The 17977-nt window shown below is 36.6% G+C and overlaps 1 protein-coding gene across 2 annotated transcripts in view; it reads right to left on the bottom strand.

Annotated features, from left to right (window-relative positions):
* Positions 1-17977, bottom strand: part of LOC132139877 (teneurin-1-like) — a 154297-nt gene that overhangs the window by 27326 nt on the left and 108994 nt on the right. Inside the window, exons 12-22 of one of the 2 annotated variants that reach the window (XM_059548546.1) lie at positions 15539-15724; positions 13880-13906; positions 13600-13746; positions 12533-12749; positions 11241-11360; positions 10018-10279; positions 8805-9072; positions 6625-6768; positions 5370-5619; positions 4891-4911; positions 2630-2862 (exon numbers count right to left, since the gene is read on the bottom strand). In XM_059548546.1, the coding sequence (XP_059404529.1) occupies positions 2630-2862; positions 4891-4911; positions 5370-5619; positions 6625-6768; positions 8805-9072; positions 10018-10279; positions 11241-11360; positions 12533-12749; positions 13600-13746; positions 13880-13906; positions 15539-15724 (1875 nt within the window). Of the gene's footprint in view, positions 1-2629; positions 2863-4890; positions 4912-5369; positions 5620-6624; positions 6769-8804; positions 9073-10017; positions 10280-11240; positions 11361-12532; positions 12750-13599; positions 13747-13879; positions 13910-15538; positions 15725-17977 lie in introns of both variants that reach the window. The other variant, XM_059548545.1, reaches the window with a different exon arrangement.

Here is a 17977-nt window from a genome sequence, read left to right as displayed (position 1 = left end):
TGTTTACACTCAGAGTTGTTTTGTAGTTTTAAAAACTATTTGGAAGTATGATGGAGTATTTCTGCACCAAAAATCTTACTTCCCAGTTTGTACCAGTTTCGGAGAGTTTTTTCCGATCGTGTCTCTTCATGACTTAGATTAGGGTGGAAGACTTTATATGTGCATTTCTCCCGGAAGAGCGTGCCCGTGCACACATCGACCAGAGCGAGAGCGAAGGCAAGAGCGAGAGCGGCTTCATCTGGTGGCAGCGCTGCACGGAACTTGCTCGGGAAGAATATTTCCAATCCAAAGAAGTGTGTTTTTGGTTGTAAGGGACGATAACTTTGTTCAGGCCCAGTCCGACGCTGGATTTGCACATCGTTTGATACTGAAAAACGGAGCAGTTGCAGCTATAAAAGATCCTGGTCATGATTCAGAACTGCAGACAGTAAGTGAAATCGCATCAAATGTAAGTTTTGTAGGCATTCGGTGTTCAAGTGCCCGTCACTCTTTAGCTCCACCCACGGCGCGCCTCCAGGAGATCTGCTTTTTTTTCTGGAGAGAATGTATCTTTCTATTATAAATATGATAAAACTAAAGACTTTTTGGAGACATGAAGGATGCACTACTCAAGATGTTTTAAAACTACTTAAAATAGGACAAAACAAATATCTAAATAAGCCAAAATCATTCAATGAAAATATTACTGATTTTAATTAACAAATTAGACATCTGTTTTTGTCTCTCTTTGAAAAACCAGGATTCCCACAGTCAAACCTGGGTATGTGAGGTAGCATAATTTTAGAATATTTATTTTTAAACCTGAAAAGTAATGTAAAATATTAAAATCGTATAACTTTATATAAACTTATGGGCATGAATTTACGTTTTTCTAATGTCATCAAACTTTTAAATGTTTTATTTATATTTTTTTAGCTTGAAGTTGAGTATAAAATATATATATAAATAAATAAAAATCTTATCCTTAATTCTTTATCCAATAAATCACGAAAAACTGAAAAGGTCTTGGGGCCTTAAGAGTGAGCCCAGACCTCAACTTGATCTTTGAGCAACAAATACATTTTTTTAAATACAATTTACAGATGCTGAAAGTGTCAATCCTACCAGTATACTGTATCTTCCTGTAATGTTCCATCAAATCTCTTGAAAATAAAATCTCCTTTTCAAAACAAACAGGGTATTTTAAAAGATCTCAATTTTGATTTTATTTCGGCTCTCAGCATGAAGCTCTGAGCCTTTGGTTGTTGAAGCTTGTGAAGACTATCTGTTTTTACTGCACTAAAAAGATCATAGTCATGGAAGATGCTGCCGTGGTGCAGAGATCAATACTGCATCACTCTGAGTTTCTATGTGTATAAAGAGATATTGATTATAAAAACATTCTGTATATTGAGATTAATTGAATCAACAGCGAGCCAAAGTCAAGCCACACATCAACATACAGAACTGTCAAAGCTCATATGTAAGTGACATATAGTATCAGCATTATGGATCAGTTTAGCAGAATTTATCCAAATCATCATGCAGAGATGTTAATACTTTGGTTGCAGTCTATTTGTGTGGACCCTTTCATGGCCTAAAAACTTAGAAGGTCAGATTGCAGTTACTGAAGCTCTCAGCATTTCGGTCAGAGCCAGTTAAAGATAATAGACTTCAGTAAAAACACTTTAACAAAGGGAGATTACAGGCATTCCACCCGACACGCACAACGGATGGCTTTTATCCATCAGATTGCCAGAAAAAAAAATGCATATGAATCATTGAAGTGAGTTTAAAAGTCTTAAATCCATTTTAAATGTGATTTACAGTTTGATCTGAAACACAGTCCGAAATCAAAGAGCTTGCGCACACACACACACGGGGAAGTCGTGGCCTAATGGTTAGAGAGTTGGACTCCCAATCGAAAGGTTGTGAGTTCGAGTCCCGGGCCGGCAGGAATTGTGGGTTGGGGGAGTGCATGTACAGTTCTCTCTCCACCTTCAATACCACGACTTAGGTGCCCTTGAGCAAGGCATCGAACCCCCAACTGCTCCCCGGGCGCCACAGCATAAATGGCTGCCCACTGCTCCGGGTGTGTGCTCACAGTATGTGTGTGTGTGTTCACTGCTCTGTGTGTGTGCATTTCGGATGGGTTAAATGCAGAGCACAAATTCTGAGTATGGGTAACCATACTTGGCTGAATGTCACTTCACTTCACTTTTCACACACACACCTGCTCTGGGATTCTTTATGAATTCTATCCTCAGGGGTTTACAAGTAAGTGGAGGCTTTTAACTGCGACAGTTGAGTGAGTGAGTTCCTGTGTGAGAGAGAGAGTGCACAATGAGGCTTGAAGGATAAGAGAACATATGTGCCCATAAGCCACGCCCCCATCTGTCCATCAGCCTAACTGACGGGTTTAAAGAGACAGTGGCAGTGATGGATAGGCGGGACTAATAGCCGCTCCACCTGATTTAGCAAAGAGGGAGGGCATCTTTCATTTATCTTACTTTTTCTAGTTTTCCCATTTCTCTCGACTGAAACTTGCCGCTATTTTTCTCTTCCCACCATCAATAACTACACCCCCTCCCTCCCTCACTCTTTCTCTTTGACTTGGAAAAAGCAGCATGTGTGTGCACTGAATTCTCACCCCTGGGGTTACTGAGTGCCGCTTCAGTGGCCTTGCCTCCATCACCGCACTGGTTCGGGTGGAAGGGTGTGCACTGCTCCCCGCTGCCAGCCACCACCTCCACGTTCCTGCTGAGATCTTTTGGTTCAGTCAGAGTCTTCAGGCGGTACAGCTTCCCGCTGCTGGTATCTGACAGATAGAGCGACTCACGCATAGGATCCATAGACAAGTAGTACTTATGAGCCGGACTAGAGCTGGAGAAAGAGAATTTTAAAAAGGCTTTATGATGAAGCAGGGCTACACACATATATTGGCAACATACTTATGCTTAAACTATTTCATAAAGTCTGAATTTATACTAGAAAAACAACCACACAAAGACTTGTGCACACACAAGGTTAGAGTAAAAAAAACCTCTGGGTCTCAGTGTCATGCAGAAATTTCAATTATTCTGAACTCAAGCCCCAATCAAAACTCCTAGCCCCACCAGTGTGTCCGACCCCTGCCAGTCTATAATCTTCTTTTCCTTCCATCCATTTCTGCCCTAAGAGAAAATCTACCTGCTGCCTCTTTCTCAATTGTCCCTTAGGCAGAAAAAACAAACAAACAAAAAAACCTTTTCTAAAAGAGCAAAATACTTTCCCCCAAAAAATTGATGAGGCCTTTTTTGTCAGAAACGTTCTTCAGGTTGTGTCTCTGTCAAAGCAAACAAAACTCAGACGCCACAGGTGATGTGTCAGAGGACGTGTTAAGTTTGGTGCTTGAAGATTTCGAGGCATTCTGCTGCTCTGAAGTTGATTCACTCTTTTGTGTTTAAGGATAGCAGAGTGCTCAGAACTGTGTAGGGGCTGTGAGGTCAGAGTAAAGGGGAGTATTTCATGTTGCTCAACCACTAACAACATCAGAAAAAGTGTACACTTACAGTACTCTACCATAAGTTGCTTTCAATAAAATAGACTCACAAATGTAAATCGTTTGCATTAATTGCTCACAAAGCCATTAACCAAATTTAAATCAATACTGAAATGGTAAATTCATTATCATTTCTCTAAAAGCTGTTTTTGTAATAATAAAAAGGAACCATTTCTGTAGCTCAACTGCAAACAACACCAAGGTCATGGGTTCAGCTCCTAAAATGTATAGACTGACAAAATGTACAAATGAAATTGAAATGTTAATACTATAAGGTTCTTTTGAGTCTTTGCAATGTTGAATCAGACACTGGTTTGATCAGAAGCGTTATCTCCAAAAGAAGACTGAAGGTAGGATTTCCCCCTTGCTGTGGGATGTAATGCTGTGTGCAAACACACACACAAACGCAAAGATAAAGGATTACAGTGCGCTTGTCAGTGTTAGTCTGTGGGGCAGAGGTCTATCCCACACTCTAACTTCCTCTCTGTGGGGGGCGCCGTTTCTAAATTCACATGAAACGAGGAAGATCTAGAGACGATATAAATGGGAGACTGCGATGTGACGCTACCAGCGGATTGCTGAGAAAAGCTGTTAGTGTTCAATCCATTGACCAGAACAACGCCTGAGATGGATTCCTGAGCACACACTGAAGATTACAAGCAACATTAACCACTGTGTGGCTTCAAAAACATATCCACAGATACACAAATACACACATATGTGGGTGCACACACAAAAATAGAATAATATACACAGATGGATACATAATTTCAAACATATACACATTGAAATACCATGCACTGAAATTAAATGAGAAAAGATGGTCTCTATTAGAAGTTAATTAAAGGCGATGTGCTCAGTAGTAATTAAAAGTAAACTATAAATAAATCAAATGGATAAAAAAAGAGGGGACAAATTAGGTCAACAAAGGAATAAAATTGCAGCTTTATTTGTAGGTTTGAAGGAAAAGGCTTTAGTCATTAAAGCTAAGGATTCATTGTATTTATTGACTGAAGTTTTGAGGTTACTAGTATTTTTTAACATTAATGTAATAATAAATAGGAATATTTATGTATTTTTGAGCAGTATATTATTGTGAGTTTAATGAGAAAAAAAGACAAAATATGTTAACTTTATTTTAAAGCTTTTTTTAAGAGGAAAGATACAGTTTTTAGAATTTGATCTTGCTGACTTACTATAGGGGCTGTTGCCTCTAAATTTGTTGTTTTGCATTTGAGACTCGAGTCACTCCAAGGTTGATGCATGAATGAATGGAGATTCAAAATAAAAATAAATGAATTCAAGCACTGGTGCAGTGTATAAATGACTGAAAGACTACATGGTGATATCGGTTCAGAAAAGAAACATACCTGTGTCTAATATCACGATTTCTGGAAGCATAACATGGAGAAAAATTTAGGTCAACAATTAAAAACATATTCCTCAGAAGATGATTTCATCATTTCACTATGATGAAAAGGTTTATAACCTATGAACACTGGATATGATTTTTTAAATATTTTTTTTTTAACTCGATTTAATTATTAGATTATGTAAAAATTACTTATTTTTATTTTTAAGAAAACTGTATAATTTTAAATGTCGCTATGTCACCATTTGATTTGATTTATTTAAATCTTTTTATTTAAATATTTATATATATATATATATATAAATATATATAAATCATAAATAAATAAATAAATGAAAAACGTTTGATCTTTTTATTAACAAACAGAAAAAAAGAAATTACATACGACAGTTACCCAATTAAAAATATATATATAATAATAAAAAAATCAACGGGGTTCAGAAATGACTGATAATTTGCTGATGGAAGATGGCAGACCTGAGCTCCAAGATGCTAATGACGAATCCGTTGGGCAGAATCCTGCGTATGTAGTTAAAATCCCCTACATACACACTTCCATCCGAACCGCAGGCCAGAGCGATGGGGGCAAACAGCTTCTGCTCCACAGCCGGCCCGTTGCAGTTTGGACAGGGGATTGTACGAACCACCCCTGTCCCCATCACTGTGGAGATGACAAGAGGCTGCTGGGAAATAAAGACATTCTCTCCATTACCTTTATGAAGGATACCTGCAGAAGAGAAAATAAACAGAATATTAGATTGAAGCCTTGACATATCAATGATGAAATGTGACCCCGCAGAAACAAACTAAAGAAAAGAATGATACAAACTGCCATCTAGGGAGCTCTCAGGAGCCAAAGGTTTTATTGACCGGGAGGATGTTAGATTTAAATGCGCTATATGTTGGGCATCTTTTTTGGTCAACACTGCTATGTTGCTATCTCAAGGTCATGGGTTAAGCTCATTTTTTCCACGAGCACATGAAGGTCAAGGGATCAACATTTCATTTTAAAACAGTGTTGGAAACATTTATGATTTTGGTATTATGAACAGATTCTTTTAGCTCTCAATCTTAGAGTAGAAGAGTAGTTCACTTCCAGAATGAAAATTCTGCCATCATTTACTTAACCTCCACTTGTTCCAAACCTGTATGAGTTTCCTTCTTCTGTTAAACATAAAAGAAGATATTTTGAAAAATGTTGGAATCCAACTTCTGCAGTAAATGATTGCAGAATTTTCATTCTGGAAGTAAACTCCTTTAAAACATGAAAATTCATCATAAAACAATTCTTCAAAGATTATATGAAATTATGACCATGTGAAAATAAAGTTAATTAAACATTAACTCTGTGAAAATGACTTTTTACACAAATTATTATTATCCAACAGTAAGGACAATGGCCAACAATCTTGCACTAATGCCATTTTATCGAATGTTAGTGTATTTGGTTACAAACTGCGTTGGTGAAGAGCATGCATGAAATATAAATGTGAAAAATCTATGTAAATATTTTATGCATCATCTCTAACTAAGTTGTGATTTTGTTATGCTAAAACTGTGAAAACATTAATTAATTGTGTGTTTTTAGGGCACAAGGAAACATAGCCTGTCAGTTTATTCCAAAAATGCTTAAAATTTTATTTTCTTAATTCCCACCACAAAATGAATGTTGATTTGAGACATGGATGAAATTAAGAGTGTGTGTATGTGTGTGTGTGTGATAATCCCTCACCACTCTCCATGTTGAGGACGTGGTGTTGGTTCAGTGTCCATCCGCCCAGGTTTGATGGCATCAGCTCAAAGCCCTGCAGCTGAGCAACTCTCTTCTCCCAGAGCACAACGTCCAGACAGGATTCATACTCATATCCAACAGAGACTGTCATTAATTCACACACAAATGTAAATGCCAGACTTAGCCCATTAAATAACATCATGATCATCATCATCAAAACCCAAAAGAGACAAACCATCACCATCATCAGAATAAACAAAGTTACCAACTCATACACAGTTTCATTGGTAATTCTTCATTTTTAAGTGAAACTGCATAATTTTAATGCATAAATTACCAAGTATATTCAATAATTGCTGTCATTTTACTAGATTAATTATACTAATATAAGCTAATATATAAAATCTTGATACTATTTATCATTAAAAAATGTATTTTTCTAACTGAACAACAACTATAAATATCTCACTCTATAAATGTGTCACGTCATAGGAAAATGTTTAAAGAGCTGAATCCATCCTCGGAGTTGAGAGAGCAGCGGTTTGCCACAGTATATGTGGATGAATTATATTTGCTTCAGTTACAGTTGTGTTGCCATGGTGTTACTGTGAACTTAATTAGTCAGGTGCTTCACAATAGCAACGCCTAGTCAACATAAACAGAGATAATAATTATTATTAACCAATAATTATAGTTGCCTATTAGCATGAGTCATGAGGATATTTATTTATTGTCTTTCTACCTTTTAATAATATGTTACTGTCAAACCGTTATAAGCTCTACATTAGCATCCTGTAATTTGAGGATAAAAAATTTCTATTTGTGAAAACAAAAAATCAGCTGTTCACACATATTTCACACATTTGTTTATTAGAACCGTGAAATGTTTGCGTTTAATTCTGTCTAATTATTACTTGAAAACAGGAGTTAATTTCCTCCATAATAGCCAGTAATTACTCATTTCTAGGCATTATTCAGTAAGTAAGTAAGTGTAAGTGTCTTTTCAATGAGCAAAAGATGATGGAATCAGACTCCCAGCAGTGTCTGATTGCTGTCATTGTGATGGATCTCGAAAAATCGGAAAGGAATACAGCGAGAAAGTGGGGCTGCGATCATACTACAGAAGGATAAAGTTGTGAGTCCTGTTTGGAGCACTAAATGGTTGCTCATACAAAATGTAGTTACAAAAGACAATGACAACCACATTCAAGTTAGCTCCTTATATTTTCCAGGGGTCACACATTCCAAGTTCGAATGATTTGTGCCGTTTGAATGGAACCACACTTGACAAACAGTTGTCAGTTACATCATTGATTTATCCAGAGGGTGACCATATGCGCCGTTCATACGGGACATGTCCCAGCCAGGATTTTAATAATGCCTAAAACATCCAGAGCAGTTTGACCAATAACATGCAGGTATTGTACATAATCGACCAATCATGGGGCTGCGTGTGAGAAGGTGAGATCTAGATGGAACGATCAAAGCGAAGCAAATATGCGCACATGTTTGTTCGTTCGATTGACTTGAAGCATCGATGCGCACAAACCCCCCCCCCCCCCCCCAAAAAAAAGTGCGCCACAATGCTTCAAGTCAAATGAACGAACAAACACGTGAAAGCGATTCGAAGGCATAAGGAGCCATCTGCTCTGCTCTTTATAGCTCTCATGAATGTTACACAACGATCAAACTGCACAGTGCAAATAGCCAAAACTTGGATATTTTAGGCAATATTAAAATCCTGGCTGGGACGTGTCCCGTATGAACGGCACATATGGTCACCCTATATATCCAGGACATAAGTGTGAGCTTTGTAGGTTTAATAATTTAACTCAATTTAAAAATAACTGTTTTCTATTTCAGTATATTTTAAAATGTAATTTATTAATCTGGTCTTTAGTTTCACATGATCCTTCAGAAATCATTCTAACATGCCGATTAGGTGTTTAAGAAATATTTATTATTATTATCAACTTTGAAAAGTTGTTAAGCTCAGTATTTTTATGTGAAATGTGATACTTTTGTCAGGATTCTTTGATGAACAGAAAGTTCAAAAGAACAGCATTTATTTAAAATAGAAATCTTAGATGTCTTTTACTGTCAGTTTTGATCGCGTTTGAAAGCTTATCTTCAAAATAAAAAAAAACAAAGCTTTGACACACGTGCACAGAGATCCTCACCGTGTGCCTGCACTAGCCCCGTGACCTGCTGTCCATAGATGTCGGTTTTATTCCAAGAGAAAACATAAATGAGGTTTGGAGCTGCAGGAAATGATTTCAGAAGCTGCCGACCCTGGACGACCACAGACAGATGGACTTTGGCCAAGCCCATCGGGAGGGTGGAATGGGTCAGAACCACCCTCAGGAGAGACCGATAGCCTGGAGCTCTGGAAGAGAGGTAGCTTAACTTCAGAATAGTAGCAGGGATAACCACCTCCTCTTGGACCGCCTACAGAGAGAGAGAAGCAGAAGCAGACATGCAGACGCAAAGAACAAAGATGAATTAGGCAGAGGCACGGTTAGAGTGAGAGAAATTAATTGTGTTTCTATTTACTGCATGCACTTTCCATACAGAACAAAACCCAAGCCAATGATCATAAAGCTGCCAAATAAATGTCCCATAAACACAGGTTGTAGTTCTAAAAGCCTACAGACAAACAAAAGCTTGGTTCCAAAACTGAGTAAGCTGTCTCGCTATCTACTGCCTACATAGGCTACTGCCCTCCAAGACAGCATCTTAACTCAAATGAATTCTCATGAGGGACTGATTTGAAATGTTCTACATAAGCAGTATGACTGTGTGAAAATGACAAAAAAATAAATAAAAATCCCTTGATATTGCAATCAATTTATTAATACTACAAATAAGAACACTTGATTTTGTGTGGGCGACTGAAAGTTATATTGTTTCTGTGGGCTACACATCTAAATTTAGCTGAGAACTGTGTTCCTGAATTATTTGCCGTTTCATTAATCAGTCAACTTCAGAGAGTCTGTTTTCTTCAAACGTTCAGTAAATTATACACTCGAAGTGAGCAACGCATCAATATTAGAACGTTCTCATATTATAAACAACAAAGGTGTCAAGTTTACACCATTTCACGCAACTGAGATTTGGACTCTTGCGAATGCTCACTTCATCATTTAAAAAAAATGTCTACACTGCAGAAATCTTATTTTTACACTGTGTTTATGCCTTGTTGATTATAATAGGAACATTCTTCTTTTTCTAGCACCAGCTCGCAGTGTATAACAGCTATTACAGGTCTAACACTGCAAGCAAACAGTTTCATGTGTCACATAAATAGAGTTGAAGTATACAAGTGGTACAGTTTCACAGTATGTGGCTAAGATATTGCATCCAGTGTTTTCTCAGATTGAGGGAGTCTTGCACCTGTAGTTCGGGTAGGACAGTTCCTCTGTCCTCACAGTCAGCGGCGAATCGTGGGAGAGGGGCGGAGAGAACAATGGCATGTGGACTGATCAGGTTTTTCAAGTCACAGACAGGTGATTTGGACTCAGCTCTTTCCATAAAAACACGGTCCAGGACAATGAATTGGTTCCAGGGAAGCCAGACAGACCGAATCTGGGACAAAAACGGGGCTCGCTGGAACAATAGAGTCACAGAGATTCCGCCCACTGCCAGAAGATCAAAGCTAGCAGGAAAAACAAAAATACAAACACACTTAGAAACAAAGGTTTACAGTTTTTCCATCCAGTAAATAAACATAAGACAGGACATATACTGTATGCTATGATATATATAAAATAAGTTTGGGGTTGGTAAAATTGGTTAATGACATTAAAAGAAGTCTCTTTTGCTCATCAATGCTGCATTTATGTGATAAAAAATACAGTAAAGATTTTAATATTGTAAAATATCATTACAATTTGATATAGCTCTTTTTCCATTTCAATGCATTTTCAAGCTGAATTTTCAGCAGCCATTACTCCACTCTTATGTGTCACAATCCTTCAAAACTCTTTCCAATATGCTGATTACTCAGGTAACATTTCTTTTTATTATCTGTTGAAAACTGTTGTACTGTTGAATATTTTTGTGGAAACCATTTTTTTTTTCAGGAGTCTTAAAAAATGAATATAAATAGAACAGCATTTATTTCAAACAAATTTTTGTAACATTGTAAGTGTCTTTACTGTCACTTCTGATAAAACTAATGCATCCTTATAAACCAAGTATTAATTTTATTACTGGCACAAACTTTTTAACATATATTTGTGTGCGTGTGCATGTGTGTGTCTACTTTTTAAAATATCGGTCAATATAAATATGAAAATAAACTTTTATAGTTAATTATTTAAAGACAAGGAAATATTAATACTAAGAAGTTCATGTCAAATAATTTTTTTATTCAGCTAGCACTGTGAGACTTTTGCCTCCTTTTGAATGGACAGAAAGAATATATTATGAGTGCATGTGAGTTGTCTGAGTATGAGCATGATATATATATGGGCCCTATACAACAAGCAGAACATATACAGTACACTTCATAAATAGGAAATATACAGGAGAGGTTAATACAGTGTCTACAGTGTATGTTAGTGCATGTTCTATTACATGACCTTCTTTACACAGTCTATAAGAGTGTGTGTTACCTGCCATCCTGTCGGCTGAGTGTGTATCCATATTCAGGTTTATGCTGAAATGTGACGTTCACACCAACGAGAGGAGTTCCATCAGATGCAAGAACCTGACCTCGAATAACACACACTCGACTGCACACAGAGAGAGAGAGAGACATTGCAAGAGAAACCAAAGGATCTATAAGGAGAGATCGAAACTGAGAGAGAAGCACTCTCTTTTCAGTAATCGGAGAAAAATAAAATACATGCTTCAATCGATTCTAAACTTCCTCAAACTAGACGATGACGGCAAAAATCCTTTTGGAAGATTATTTTGGGGGTGAGTCAAACTGCTCAGAGCATCTAGCGGTTACTGTATCGACATATGAGAGAGCCTGAGGAACACACACTAATGAAACACTTGTAAACATTAATCTGTGTACGGACATACGAACACCATATCATAACACTTCCCTTTTGGATAATTGAAGGTTCATTGTTGCATTTCACGTAACTTCAGACTGTTTGGTTGTTTTAAACACATGTAAACATCTAATTAATCACTGTGTCCCCAACCGCCAAAAGTCACACTATAGTTTGTGGACCAATGCGCACTATTAACTAACAATTAACTATGATTTTTAGTATCAATAAACTCATAATTTGCTGCTTATTGGTGGTTAGTAAGGTATTTGTTAAAGAGGATAGTTTTATATATATATATATATATACAAATTTGATAAGCAATACAAATGTCTCAGAAATTAGAATTACCATGATAAATATAATTTAGCATTATGATTGTGCTATCAAAATTACTTTGAAAAATGAGCAGTCCATGATCTATTTCTCCCAAATAATTCCAGACACTCTACCTTGTTTTTTCCCCTTTTCCAGCCAAAACATTGGCAACGTTAGCACACAAGGGCATACTTGGGTTTGTGCAATATCATTTCAATTTCGCATGTGAATGAGGATGTCAGAACAGATGCGGCCTGGTGCCTTAAACGGCACGTCAATGCTGTCAATCGTGACCAAAGTCTGAACTAAAAAAAGGCAGTTGGTGTTGCACAGTCTGCCTTTACTTCTACCGAAATTTCAGTGCGATCACACAACAATTATAATAATAATAATAATAATAATATAAAAACAATAATAATAATAAAATAACTAAATTATGTGCAGGTAAATATGGTCACAATCATGCTAACAAATCTTTGAGTATTTGGGAAAGATCATAAACAAGTGCTGATTTTAGATTATGAGTGCATGTGAAATGTCTGAGTATGAGTATGCGCTAATATTTGCAGGTGTCTGTTTATCACCTGCTGTCAAATGGCAGGTCTCCTGGAAGTATATGTGTTGTTTCCCGACCAATGAGGAATCGCACACGGTCGAAGAACTGACGTGAAGGCAGTGTCTCGAAAGGGGCGTGGCTCTGCTGGATGATGTCACGTGGGTCAGGCGAGCCTTGGCACAGCGGGGCGCTCACACACACCTGCTGACTACAACAGTCTGGGTCGACACAGTCCATGAGACCATCTGAAACACACACACACATATACACACTTTACATGCAGAGGCATGTAGCCTTGATGCAGCTTCCTCTTGCTCTGCATGTGTCTGTGTGCACGTGATCTCATTTGTCAGCTCCATTAAAGGGGATCTGTGTTTTTAACCTCCCACAGGAGAAAGTCTCAGAGAGAATAACCCAGAAACCTCTCTCTCACTCACTCTCACACGTTTATTTACACACTTTAAAGAGGACATGGGTATTTTAGACATATTGTTTATATATATACCTATCTACCTTTTTTTTCTCCATTTTTACAATTCTTCTTAGCAGTTAATTTTGAATTTATTGTTTATTTTTTTATTTAACTTGTCACCATTGGGCGTTTTTGTAAGATTTAGCCAACTTTTGTGGACAATTTTGCACCAAAAATATAGCTGACTGAACTCAGTTAGTATAAAAAATAGTAAAAGTACCAATTCAAAATATCCATTTGCTATTTTTATTTATTTAAAATTTTATTTTATTCCTGTGATGGCAACTTTGAATTTTCAGCAGCCATTACTCCAGTCTTTAGTGTAACGTGATCCTTCAGAAATTATTCTGATAGGCTGATTTGATGCTCAAGAAACATTTCTCATTATCAATGTTGAACAATACAGATATCTTCATTGACACTTTTGATCAACTTAAATGCATCACTGCTGAATAAAATACATTTCTTAAAAAAACCCTGACCTTAAACTTTTGAATGGTAGTGAAGCTAGTCATGCTTAGTCAGAACAACACCTTTGTGAGTATGTGTCTGTTAACCTTAAGCTAAATTCATCCCTTCTGTATCTGTCATCCACACAGATCATCTTCTATAGGGTTCTTTACCGTTGTCATTATCTTTACTGTCATTGCACTCAGTTTCCATGACAATATTACAGCCTGGCCCGCTCCATCCTGACTGGCACACACAATGCCAACCGCTCTGCTCCAGCGTACAGCGTCCATTACCGTTACACAACCCTGGACATGCATCTAAGGGAGAGAGAGACAGCACATTTATAATCACAGCGTCCTTTCTTCAGGCCTTGAGTAAAATTGTTCAGATAAAAGACATCACAAAGTCATCTATTCCTTGCTCTTTTCACTCTATCACACATACACTTACCTTTATCAAACAGATCCAGGTAATGTGCTGCTAAAAGAGTTACAAAATGAAAGACAGAGAGAACAAAGAGGAGACATTACATTGGAGACTTACTTCAGAGAAGCTCTGTGCAAGTGTGTATGTTCATTGGTGTTTTTTTTTTAAGTGTCCCTGTCGTTTGCAGCCTTAAGCGTATATTTGTCCCCAGAGTTTCACAGACTGTTTTCATCATGAGCGCCACAATTAAAGGAACACTCTTTGGCTCAGAGGAGGAAAACAGAAGTAAAAAGAGGAAGAGATAGAGACGGTCAGAAAGAGAGAGACTGTTTAGTTTATACATCATCTAACAGTCAAAAAAAAAAAAAACCCCGGCTCCACGTTAGTTGATAAATGCACAATGCTTGTCAAATTACTGCTAAAAATGAGAAAAAGCAAAATATCATCAAGATCTGATATTTACAAAGTGTCTAAAGCATGATTTCAAAAGATTGCCAGTGAGAATTAAGATTTTTTATTTTTTTATGCTAATGTGTTAATCAAATGTGACACAGCCCCTGTCAAAGGGTTGGCAAAATGTCGGGTAAATTTCAAGACTAAAATGAGATGTTACTTAAATAAAAACACTGTTAAGGCCTATTCACATGAAGAACAACACAAAAAAGTATTGTGAGAAACAATTTTACACATTAAACCTACTGCCAATGATTCCACATACAACTCATACTATATATATCTATATCTATCTATCTATCTATCTATCTATCTATCTATCTATCTATCTATCTATCTATCTATGTATAGTTTGGGATAGGACAATGAAAATTCAGACAAGATATAAAATGCAGTTAATACAGTAATATTAAAATTTTCTACTTTAATATATTTTTTAATGTAACTTATTCCTGTGACGTCAAAGCTAAATTTTCAGCAACCATTACTCCAGTTTTCAGTATCGCACTGTTTCTTTAGAAACCATTTAAATTTTTATTTCGCCGTTCAAGAGACATTTCTTACTATCATGAAAGTTGAAAACAGCTGTGCTGCTTAATATTTTTGTGCATTGTAAAAAATGCTTTTCTAGCTTAGGTTTTTTTGACATTTCCAGCCAAAATATATATATAAAAAAATGTAAATCAAGAAGGATATTGTAGACAAGTAAAAATTATTGTCTTGTTTTCGGTTAAAAATGAGACTATTTTGCTTGTTTTTTTTTTTCTGAAAACAAGACACTATCTTTTACTGATCTAGAAAATCCCTCTTCATTTAATAATCTTTTAGATATTTTGGCTGGAAACAAGACAAAAAATCTAAGATAGAAAATAGTTTTTTTTTTTTTTGTATGAGACAGCATTTATCTTAAATCTAAATATTTGTAACATCATACTGTAAATGTCTTTATTGATAATTTCTTTCAAATATATATATATATATATATATATATATATATATATGTGTGTGTGTGTGTGTGTGTGTGTGTGTGTGTGTATGTATGTATGTATGTATGTATGTATGTATGTATATATATATATATATATATATATATATATATATATATATGCACATATATAAATAAATATAGATTTTACTAACTCCAAACTTTTGAATTGTATAATAGTATATCTAATGTTGTCCAATATTGTCATATAATAGCATAATATTGCCAGTGTCACTCTAACATACCAATAGTGCAGTGCTCTCCCTCCCAACCAGGCTGGCAGACACACTGTCCATCCCTGCACTCTCCATGTTCTTCACAGATTGGATGGCACGCCTGTTTGTCACAAGTGGTCCCCTCCCACCCCTCCTCACATTGGCAACGCCCAGCAACACACACACTATGGGCGCTGCAGGGAACGGGGCAAAGCTCTGAAATAAAAGAATGCAACAGAGAGAAAAAAGGCATTTGCTATCATTACCATTCATTACAATCTACACTTGGTCAGTTTTTGTTTATGTTGCTGCTGCTTCATCACAGTGGTCTTTGGATTCTATACTGACACCTATTCCATGCACAAAGTACTGCATTTTCATTAAATCTTGCCACTTCACACGAAAGCTGTTGTTCTTTTGTTGTCTGTTTTCCTCCATTTTGTCCTAAATAAACAGTTTATGGACATTCTTGAAATCAATCCAGTGATTTTCTGTGTGTTGTTGGTGGATCATGCTGGTTCACAGCTGGCTTCTGCACTGCACCATGACCGCTGAGAGCTCACTTCCTGCAATGGTTATATCTTGAACGGAGGAATTTAGTGGTGTGGTCATGCTATGCACTTGACGTCCCAGCATTTTTTCCTCAGTCTGTGGCATGGCTGCTGCCAGTCGTCACGGATTGTTTCATTGCTCCAGTAGGGACTGCTTATTTGGACTTTTTCACTCATTCTGTTTGGACTGTCTGGCACATTGCAAACAATCTGAGCACACTGGCTTAAAGTACTATATATACAGTAATCGTTATTCTTTGCCATATATAATACATATACAATGTGGAAAAGTGTAAAAAGAAGAGAAATTCCCGCACATTCTCTCCTCTCCATCTACAGCCTGCTTTATCACACCAGCCTAAACTGTCCAATTGTTACTGTGGTTTTGCATTCAAGACAGTTTAGCATGGTTTCATGACAAAAACAATTTCCCTGAACGAGTAAGATATCTCTGCTCTCTGGCCCTCAGACAGAATGGCTTTGTCTTCATGCGTACTTACAGGACTGGTGACAGGTCAAACTGAGATGACAGATTTTCATATCTTAAAAGTCACATAAAATCAGCTGCCACTTTTCTCCTCTGTAACTGCAGCACTGAGCATTGAGCTTGGACAGCCTCTCCTCTGTCTTTCTCACTCTTATCGCCCTCTACGTCTCGTACCGTTCAAAACAAATTATCCTTGCAGTTCCATAAAGCACATCGGACTAGAGTTCTTCCCCTCAATCACACGTGAGATATAAATGTCTTGAAATGACAGGAAGGGCATTAAACCGGAATGTTTATTAATATACACATTATCAATTTAACTGCTCTGCCGTGGAAACAGCCAGTTTCATGCTGTAATATTCATGCATTTTGATAAATATTGCAGTTTGATAATCTAATATTTAATAAATGATTTCATATTCTAGCCAGTGGCCAAAAGGCAACGAGTTACAAAATCCTGTCGATCTTCCAGATGAGCAATCTCTTTGCAATAAAAAAAAGTGTTCTTATTTAAGTATCATCATTGTTAACCAGGAAATGATGAAACTGGTGGCACATTCCATGAACAGGGTACAAAATAGGCCCTGAAATGCTCACACAATAAGAAGTTCCATTTGCAACAAATTGTTCAGTGAAAGGAGCTGTGTTTAAACTTCAGAATATATTGATTGTCAATCTCAGGAGTGGTCAGACTAAATATCCCAAAAGTAGTTTTTTTCTTCTTAATTTTATATGAGGTTTACATTTTTTGCAGCCTTGTAACCTTGTAAAATCTGGGACATGTTTACTACAGTTTGTTAAATTTTATAGCAATAAACACTAAATAAACATCAAACTTTAAATAAACATCCAAGGTTGCAGATTTACCCCAAATTATGTTATCACTCAGTTGGTGTTAGTTTAAGATAGTTTAGGACCAAATGGTAGCTTGTGGTTATAATTAAACTTTTAGGTACCATAAATTAACTAAAAATACTTATTTCAACATTTTCTTACAGTAACTTACAGTAACAGGGTTAAATGGTTGAGTTTGATGAATGCAGTCAGCATGGCATTACTGAGAAAGTCAAGTGAGATTATTTAGTTGTTCTCCTGTCCCGTTGTAGAAAGAGATGGGAAATTCTACAACTAGCTAAACATAATGTTAGTTCTTGCATGAAAAAATGATATTTAGGCCTCTAAAGCTTTTAAAATAGTAATTGGATATCAAAGTGTACCATACTCATGGAAAGTGCCCAGTATATATCATGCATTTAACTGCAATGCTCTCCCTCCATCTGTAAAACACAAGGAAATTCTACAGTCTAGCAGGTTTCATTTAGAAGATGCACAATCAATCAGGCAATAAGAACGAATCCTTTTTCTCTATATTAAAGAAAGTACATTCCCCTTTTGCAATATACATCACATTACAATTAAAAGCCGATCCAT

Source organism: Carassius carassius, chromosome 4 (assembly GCF_963082965.1).
Source record: "Carassius carassius chromosome 4, fCarCar2.1, whole genome shotgun sequence".
Lineage (NCBI taxonomy): Eukaryota > Metazoa > Chordata > Actinopteri > Cypriniformes > Cyprinidae > Carassius > Carassius carassius.
The sequence above is the reverse complement of the archived record's forward strand: the minus strand, read 5'-3'. Positions and strand labels throughout refer to the sequence as shown.